The sequence below is a fragment of the Mastomys coucha genome, unplaced genomic scaffold (assembly GCF_008632895.1).
Source record: "Mastomys coucha isolate ucsf_1 unplaced genomic scaffold, UCSF_Mcou_1 pScaffold21, whole genome shotgun sequence".
NCBI classification, from domain to species: Eukaryota; Metazoa; Chordata; class Mammalia; order Rodentia; family Muridae; genus Mastomys; species Mastomys coucha.
This window is the reverse complement of record NW_022196904.1, coordinates 117075381-117083976: the sequence shown is the minus strand read 5'-3', so window position 1 is coordinate 117083976 and position 8596 is coordinate 117075381. Positions and strand designations below refer to the sequence as shown.

At 49.1% G+C, this 8596-nt stretch overlaps 1 protein-coding gene across 1 annotated transcript in view; it reads right to left on the bottom strand.

Moving 5' to 3' along the window:
* Trim72 (tripartite motif containing 72) overlaps positions 1-6175 on the bottom strand; it is an 8365-nt gene extending 2190 nt beyond the window's left edge. Inside the window, exons 1-6 of the mRNA XM_031388457.1 lie at positions 5996-6175; positions 5237-5633; positions 2054-2149; positions 1738-1968; positions 1099-1121; positions 342-460 (exon numbers count right to left, since the gene is read on the bottom strand). Coding sequence (XP_031244317.1) covers positions 342-460; positions 1099-1121; positions 1738-1968; positions 2054-2149; positions 5237-5626 — 859 coding nt within the window. The 5' untranslated portion in view covers positions 5627-5633; positions 5996-6175. The remainder of the gene's footprint in view (positions 1-341; positions 461-1098; positions 1122-1737; positions 1969-2053; positions 2150-5236; positions 5634-5995) is intronic.
* Positions 6176-8596: the final 2421 nt, after the last annotated feature.

Genomic DNA, 8596 nt, shown 5'->3' with positions numbered 1-8596 from the left:
GAAACCCTGTCTTGAAAAAAATAAAACAAAACAAAAACAAAAAAAAAACAAACAAAAAGAGAAGAGCTGACCAAGGATCACACAGGCAGAGGCGCAGACCCAGCCACAGCAGGACCCCTAGGGTCAGCTGGGTGTATTCCATGGCCTTCACCCATTGTAAACCCCAGGCCTTCAAAGGTTCTTCTCCAAGCACAGGTTAGAGGGCTATAAGGAAGGACCCCAGAAGCAAAGAGTATCTTCTCCCGTGGCTTTCTGAGGTGAGCCTGGGAGGCCTTTCCCTGTGCCTTGGGCCTCCCACCAACCCCACACTTATACCAAGAGCCACCCACCCTTCTCGGTACCTGGCATCAGAGCCCGGAACATCTTCCTCCACACCTGGAATTTGAAGTCATCTGAGATGACAGGCAGCTGGATATCTAACCTTGCTGGTGGTGGTGACTCTGACAGGATCTTCTGCAGCCTGGGGATGGAGAGGTGATGCTGAGGCAGGTAGAGTTACTCCAGAGACTAGAGGACTTGGGCTGTTGGAGAGGGCTTTCAGGACTTCCTCCTATCACACCCTTGCCTTAAACGCGCTCAGAATATGGAAAAGCTCTGGACATGGATGAAGACGGCAGCTGTACAGCATTGTATGCAATACCATTGAATATAAATGCACCCTTTAAAATGCTTGAGCCAGGCATGGTGGAGCATGCCAATAATCCTAGCACAGGAAAGGCTAAGGCAGGAAGAACGCTAGTTCCAGGCCTGCCCACATTGTGAGCTTGAGGCCAGTCCACACTTTGCCGTGTTATTTCCCTAGCCCCTGTCCATACTTGCAGCTCCAATGTCCGTTCTCCTGGGAAGTCTCCTTCAGCATCCCTTCCCCTCCCAGCAGTCTTGAAATGATACCTGTGACCTATTCCACATCTGAGGCACCGTGGTACCAGTATATGAGGTCCTGGGGTAAGGACGTAGGCTGTTTCATGTCTGTGTTCAGCACAAAGTGCACAGAAATGGTTGTGAGAAATGACTGGAAAGCACACTGTGAACAGAGGGTACCCCTGGAAGACTAAGGCAAGCAAGTTCAGCAAAAAAAAAAAAGAGCCGGTTGCTCACCTGCTGGTCACCAGGCAGTATTTCTAGAGAAAGAGAAAATGAGAATGAAGATAAAGCAGGAAGGACTCTGAGGAGTTCTAACGATGAGTGTGGGGTCAGAAAGACGAGAAAAGCCAAAAGAAACCCAGGTCTCAATGCCACCCTTGGAGATTAACTATCATGTGAACAGAAACAAGTGCCCTTCCTTATCCCGGAGACATAAATCCACCTGTTAGAAAACTGTCCCTCTGTGGTGGCGCACACCTTTAATCCCAGCACTTGGGAGGCAGAAGCAGGTGGATTTCTGAGTTCGAGGCCAGCCTGGTCTACAGAGTGAGTTCCAGGACAGCCAGGACTACACAGAGAAACCCTGTCTCGAAAAAAAAAAAAAAAAAAAAAAAAAAAAAAAAAAAAAAAAAAGGAAAAAAAAAGAAAAGAAAAGAAAACTGTCCCAGTAGACACACAAGCCTATAGCATCATGACATGAATAGTGCCACGGAGACATGCACCATCTAATCTGAACCACAGTTCAGAGTCTCAACCCTGATATGAACTCCTAGCTTGTAACAAGCATCAGGGTCCCCATGTGACAACCGGATGAGGCCTCTGGAGCCTGAGACGTGGCCATGAGGCAAGGAAGGGAGGTCCTTCAGTGCTCACCATAAGGAATTCTGTCTGTGGCTTGTCGGCCACCTCCTCCAGCACCTTCTCCATCTGCCTCAGTTGTTCCAGGTAAGAGTTCAGGCTTGACAGCTCCCGCCGCAAGGCAACTCCAGCCTCACCCCGAACCTTTTCTGCTTCACGGTCCAAAGAATTTTCTAGGGCGGCCAAGAACATCCGCATCTTCCCCAGCTGCTCCCCAACAGCTCCCCGGAACTGGTGCACTGTCTCCTGAGGTGGGGATGAGAAGATTCTTGCCTAGGGATCCTCAGCCTGGACCTACAGCCCCAGGACTCTGCCACCATAGCCCACTCACCTCCACCTCCACCAACTGATGCTCCAGGACCGCTACACTCTTCTCCTTTCGCATGCATGCCTCCTGCAGCTGTATCTTCTGTTGTGGAAGCTGTGTCTACAGGACAAATTAAAAGAGATGATAGGAATACCACCCTCCTGCCATCTGTACTTCCCCCCTGGATGTTAGCTCCTTCTCCAGCCCTCTGCCTGGACCCCTATCCATTTACATACCTCTCTGGGCCTGACCATACTTCATCCTAGTATCTTTGCCTGTGATGTTCTACCTTTTAAAATTTTATTTATATGAATATACTGTAGCTGTCTTCATACACACCAGAAGAGGGCATCAGATCTCATTACAGATGGTTGTGAACTCAGGACCTCTGGAAAACCAGAGGTCTTAACCACTAAGCCATCTCCAGCCCAATGTTCTATTTTTTTAACTTCCTGCTGGCCTTAATTTCCCCAGCCTCACCTGCAAGCAGTTAACCCCAGTAGAGGTAGGCCTTTGCAGGATCACAAACACAAGATCACCACTGCACTGCAAAGCATGGCATGTGGTACACGGCAGGCTTCCAGAACGAGTGAAGGATGAATGAAAAAGGAGAGGAAGCCGGCCATGATAGCGCATGTCTGCAACCCCAGCCCTCAAGAGACCGAGGGAGGAGGATCACAAATTAGAGGCCAGCCTGAGCTACGTAATAATACCTAATACCTTGTCTTAGAGGAGAAGAAGGAAGAGAAAGGAAGGAAAATGAGGGGGAGGAAGAAGCAGAGAAGGAACAGGGAGGAGGGGGAAGGGAGAAGAGGGAGAAGAAGGTGAGGAGGAAGAAGAGGATAGAAGGGGAGGAGAGGGAATACAATCTTCCCTTCCTGGGTTTCATCCCTTACTTAAAAATTCAGTCACGGGCTGGAGAGATGGCTCAGCGGTTAAGAGCACTGAATGCTCTTTCAGAGGTCCTGAGTTCTAATCCCAGCAACCACGTGGTGGCTCACAACCATCTAGATGTAATGAGATCTGATGCCCTCTTCTGGTGTGTCTGAATACAGCTACAGTGTACTTATATATATAATAAATAAATCTTTAAAAATTCAGTCACAGTCAGTCTGGTGCCAGAGCCTGTGGACTCTGAGGACAGAAAATCTAATGCTAACTCTTCTGAGAGCTGGCATGGGATCCCTGGAGTGCAAGCATGGAAGAGCTAACAGTTCCTGCCACAGTCACCAGTGCCTTCTTACTACCATTACTCCATCAGTTTCCTTTTCCTCCTATGCAGAATGGGAGCAGTAACACCCCCATTTCAATCAGATGACACCTCCTGCTCCCCTGGAAAAACTGAAGACACAGGGTGATGTTTGTTGAGGGATACCGGCCCAGGGGAAGCCACAGGACTGAACCAATGACTCCCGGCTAGCTGCCAGATCAGTCTCTTCCTCAGAGGTGCTCCCCTGAGCCATCACCATCTGTTTCCAGTGAGGCCAGCCTGGTTGCTCCAGGTGCCTGTGGTCAGAGGCTCAGATTGCAGTCAGAGGTTCAGGATAAGTCATGGTCGCAGGACTGAGCCATGGCAAACAAGCACCATCAGAAGGTACTGGGGAGCCTGGCTGGCCCAAGGAGTTCAAGCTTGAGGCTGGCTCCACTCTCGAGGGTTTTGACACATCCTAGGAGATATGGGGGACTTGGGCCACTGGATGCCATCAACCTCAGCAACAAAAACCAGTTGCCTTCTACTTCAAGGACTACAGTGCGAAACCCATAGCAGCCATGGTGCTGGACATGGGCGTGCAGGAACAAACAGCACAGCTTCAAAAAGCAGTCCGTATGAGCTCTCAGTTCCCAGGAACTCGTTCAACCAGTCGAGTCTGGTAAATGGGTTCCTGACCTAACCCTCTAGCCCGTCAAAGCTCCGAGGCATCGAGTCAGGCTCCAGAGCTCTCCCTGTTCCCTTTCTCCCTCGAGCTCTTCTCTAGGATCTCCTTCAGACTTCTTCTAAGGCTTATGGCCTAAGCTGATGCAGATCCCTGAGACTGGAGCTCCACGTCTGCCCTTTACGTTTCCAGAAGTCTGATACACTTCTGTCTCTCATAGGTTCTAGTCTCTCTTCACAGATAAAAATGAGCAAGGTTAGAGTTCAGGGGTTAGCAAAGAGGAACTGGGCTGGGTGGTCTCCTAACAACAGGCTCACAGCCAGGGCTGCGCTGAACTGAGTAAGGCAAGCACAGGAAGGATGGCCATGAGGCAAGGCCCTGGAATGTTCGGGAATGGCTACCAAAGGAGACTGAAGACTAAGTGCTGTGAAAGCAATGCCTGTGAGGCAGCAGAAGACACTAGCAACAGTTTCACTGGGCTAGGGGAGGACCACTCCTTACCTCCAGACCACACTTCCTCCCCGCACCTCTGCACCTGGTGCTAGGGTTTTTGTTTTTGTTTTCCATAGCCTATAAGTACTTAATTACAGACCTTCCTGGGCTAGGTGGGCACCTATCTGCTAGTATCTGCATGCATGTGACTTGTGATATACATCACTTGTAGGAGCCTGTGTACTTGGTATATATCCATTCGGCGATAATTGGATATTTTTTCCTGGTACAACTTCAGGATAACACAACTGTGTAAGGGCTGTATTCTAGTTCAAACTATAATAAGAGCCTTAATAAGGCTGGAATCTTGGTGCTACCTACGCCTGGTGAGCTTTGGCCTCATCTTTCCCACGCCCCTCGAAAACTTGCACAAGTTGAGTAGTTTCAGGAATGAGTAGGCCTCTGCCAGTGGCTGGACAGAGGGGATTCTCGGGCATGCCTTTAACTTTCTGTCTGCTAGTCTTACCAGATCCTCCACCATGCAAACATACCAGTCTAGCAGGCCCACCCAGTTCACCCAAGAGTGTGTAGGTAGTCTCCTAGTCCCAATATGCCAGACACCACAATTTGGTCAGACCCAGCTCTGGCATTTTCAGGCTTACTGGAGGATTGCAGTCAAGCAAGGTAGCTATTCTTCAGGCAGCTCCCAGCCAGTTCTTGCGGGCTTTGCTCTGCAGTCACCTCATGGACACCCCCACCCTTTTTTTTCTTTTTTTCTTTTTTTTTTGGAGGGGGGGGCTGCCTAGCCCTGCCCACCCTCCTTAGCAACCCTTGGAGTCTATCCTCAGAAGCTCATAATGCAAGTTCATCAGTCCCACTCCGCCTTCACCGTGTCCCGCACCTTGAGGCGTGCGTGGGCTTCAGCGGCAGGCAGAAGACGGTGACCACGGTGCGAACCAAGTGAGGCACACACACCACACACAAGTGTGCGGTCCTGCTCGCAGTAGATGCTCAGTGGATCCAGGTGTTCCTCGCAGTGGCCTTGGGGCACTTGCGCCAAACCCTCCACAAGGCGCGCCAACTGGAGGTTAGTGCTTAGCGCCTGCGGCCGCGTAGGTGCCTGACAACAGGGACAGGCAACCGTGCCATCGGCGGCAGGCTCCCCTGCCACACGGATCAGGCAGGCACGGCAGAAACTGTGGCCACACTCAGCGGTCACTGGAGCATCGAACAGCTGCAAGCACAGAGGGCAGGACAGTTCCTGGCGCAGAAGACCGGGTGCAGCCGACATAATGAGCCTGGGAAAAGGAGTCCCAATCAGAGAGACTCACTCAATCCAGCAGTCTGTGGCCCAGCAGCCAGAGCCCCATTCTGTAATTACCTCACATCCCACACTGGAAGAGTCTGGTTTGGGCCATCTGGTAAAGAGGATGGACGCGGTGTCGTCCCAAAGTGAGTGTATATCGCCATTCTCAGCCCAGATAAAAACAAATGTGACCCAACTGGGCGTTTGTTAGCCCAGGCTTCAGCCTGTGACCTAGGTCTGGGCCTTCACTCCTCTGGAATTATCAAGAATCCCCTCCCCAGGTGACCTCCCACTGACCTCTCTGGAATACCCAACCCTTCTCCTCCCCCATATCTCAAGGCCCACAGGACTCACAGGTCTGTTGGGAGAACTTGAGGCCAAAAAAGATTCCCAGGAGGACCAGTCAGGAACAGTGTCCAGAGACAAGCAAGAAACAAGCAGCAGGCTCAATGCAAGGGCAGGAATTTAGGGCCAGATGGCAGTGGGTGGACGCAACAGGTGACACGCACATAGCGGACAGACCCTCCCAGATAGTTCAACCGCCCAAGAGCTATATTTAGCTGTCCGACCCACTCCCTCCCACCACTTTCTGGAAACTGTTCTAAATGTGGAGTGTGAGTAGTCAGCAGGCAGACATCCATGTCTAGACCACCTGACCGGCCTGGCCCAGTCCGTTCCTCAGGCCAGGCTAGAGCTTAGAATCAGTGGGGAAGCAGGGCTGCCCTTCTTCCTACAGCACTTCCACGCTGGCTCCCTTCCTCCTTGTTGCTCTTAGTTAATCTATTCACTTCCCAAGTGGACCACTTACCAAAGCCACACTAGCAGTGCTAACCCCACCTGTGGGAAAGCAGGACTTCCTTCCTCCATAACTAAGGTGAGGGTATTTTTCCCCTATTTTTTAGCATAGGCCCTGGAACAACGTTCCCTGTCCCCCAAATGCCTGGAGAATGAATGATAGGTAGTTCAATGAATGAACTGAAACCAGAGCCTACAACTCAGAACTGGAGCTTGCCCCACTGGGTGCACCAGGCTTTCTTATATGCTTATCTTTCAGTTGTTAGTATAAATTTTAATCAGACTAAAAATCAAAGTCTTCCTTATGACCTACAATTTATACCCATCTGGCCCCATTCATTGCTCTGACCTGTGTGTGCCTCACCCTTCCCCCTGGCCCCTCAAGGACTTTGTCCTTGCCACCCCTCTGTCTAGAACATTCTTGCAGTCTCAGATATTGCATCACTCTTCTCCTTCTCTCCTTAGAACTCTTCTCAACGTCAAGCTCCAGGGATGTTTTCTCAAATTCCAAGATCTTTTTCTTAAACCCTGAGTGTTCAGGCGCTGCTCTCAGTAATAAGATATACAGTATTCCCTCACTTCTTTAATTTTTAATTTTCTTAATTTTTATTTTTTTATTTATTTTCAATTTTTTTTATTTTTATTTTTTTTGGTTTTTCGAGACAGGGTTTCTCTGTATAGCCCTGGCTGTCCTGGAACTCACTCTGTAGACCAGGCTGGCCTCAAACTCAGAAATCTGCCTGCTCACAATCATCGATAACTCCCATTCCAGGCAACCTGATATCCTCTTCTGACCTCTGTGGATACTAGGCACACAAGTGGACATAAACATGCATTCATACACCCATACACATAAAATAATTTTAAACCATTTTTTAAAAAAAAATTAAAGCAAGAGGCTGGAGTGGAGTGACTTATGCCTGAGAAGCTGAGACAAGAGGATCAAGAGTCCAAAGCCAGCCTTGGCTACACGAGAACCTGAGAAGTTGGGGGCGGAGTGTGTATATATATATACACACATACATACACTTATATATATGAGAGTTCTGTTGGGGAGGATACACACTTTTTTTTTCTCTTTATTTCAAGACAGGGTTTCTCTGTGTAGCCCTGGCTATCCTGGAACTCACTCCGTAGACCAGGCTGGCCTCGAACTCAGAAATCCACCTGCCTCTGCCTCCTACTGCCCGGCCAGGATACACACTTTTAATCCCAGCACTCAGGAGGTAAAAGCAAGCAAGTTTCCGAGTTCAAGGCCAGCCTGGTCTATTGTCTATAGAGTGAGTTTCATGACAGCCAAACCTACACAGAAAAACTTTCGTCCTGAAAACAAAATAAAACAAACTGTGTGTGTGTGTGTGTGTGTGCGTGTGTGTGTGTGTGTGCGTGTGTGTGTGTGCGTGTGTGTGTGTCTGTGTGTGTATGTGTGTGTATGTGTGTGTGTATGTGTGTGTGTATGTGTGTGTATGTGTGTGTGAGTGTGTATGTGTGTGTGTATGTGTATGTGTATGTGTGTGTATGTGTGTGTATGTGTGTGTATGTGTGTGTATGTGAGTGTGTATGTGTGTATGTGTGCGTGTGTGTGCGTATGTGTGTGTATGTGTGTGTATGTGCGTGTGTGTGTATGTGTGTGTGTGTATGTGTGTGTATGTGTATGTGTGTGTATGTGTGTGTATGTGTGTGTATGTGAGTGTGTATGTGTGTGTATGTGTGCGTGTGTGTGTGTATGTGCGTGTGTGTGTATGTGAGTGTGTGCGTGTGTGTATGTGTATGTGTGTGTATGTGTGTGTGAGTGTGTATGTGTGTGTATATGTGTGTGTGAGTGTGTACGTGTGTGTGTATGTGTATGTGTGTGTGTGTATGTGTGTGTATGTGTGTGTATGTGTGTGTGTGAGTGTGTGTGTGTGCGTGTGTGTGTGTGAGTGTGTGTGTGTATGTGTGTGTATGTGTGTGTGTATGTGTGTGTATGTGTGTGTATGTGTGTGTGTATGTGTATGTATGTGTGTGTGAGTGTGTGTGTATGTGTGTGTATGTGTGTGTATGTGTATGTGTGTGTATGTGTGTACGTGTGTGTGTATGTGTGTATGTGTGAGTGTGTGTGTGTATGTGTGTGTATGTGTGTGTGTATGTGTGTGTGTATGTGTGTGTATGTGTGTGTAT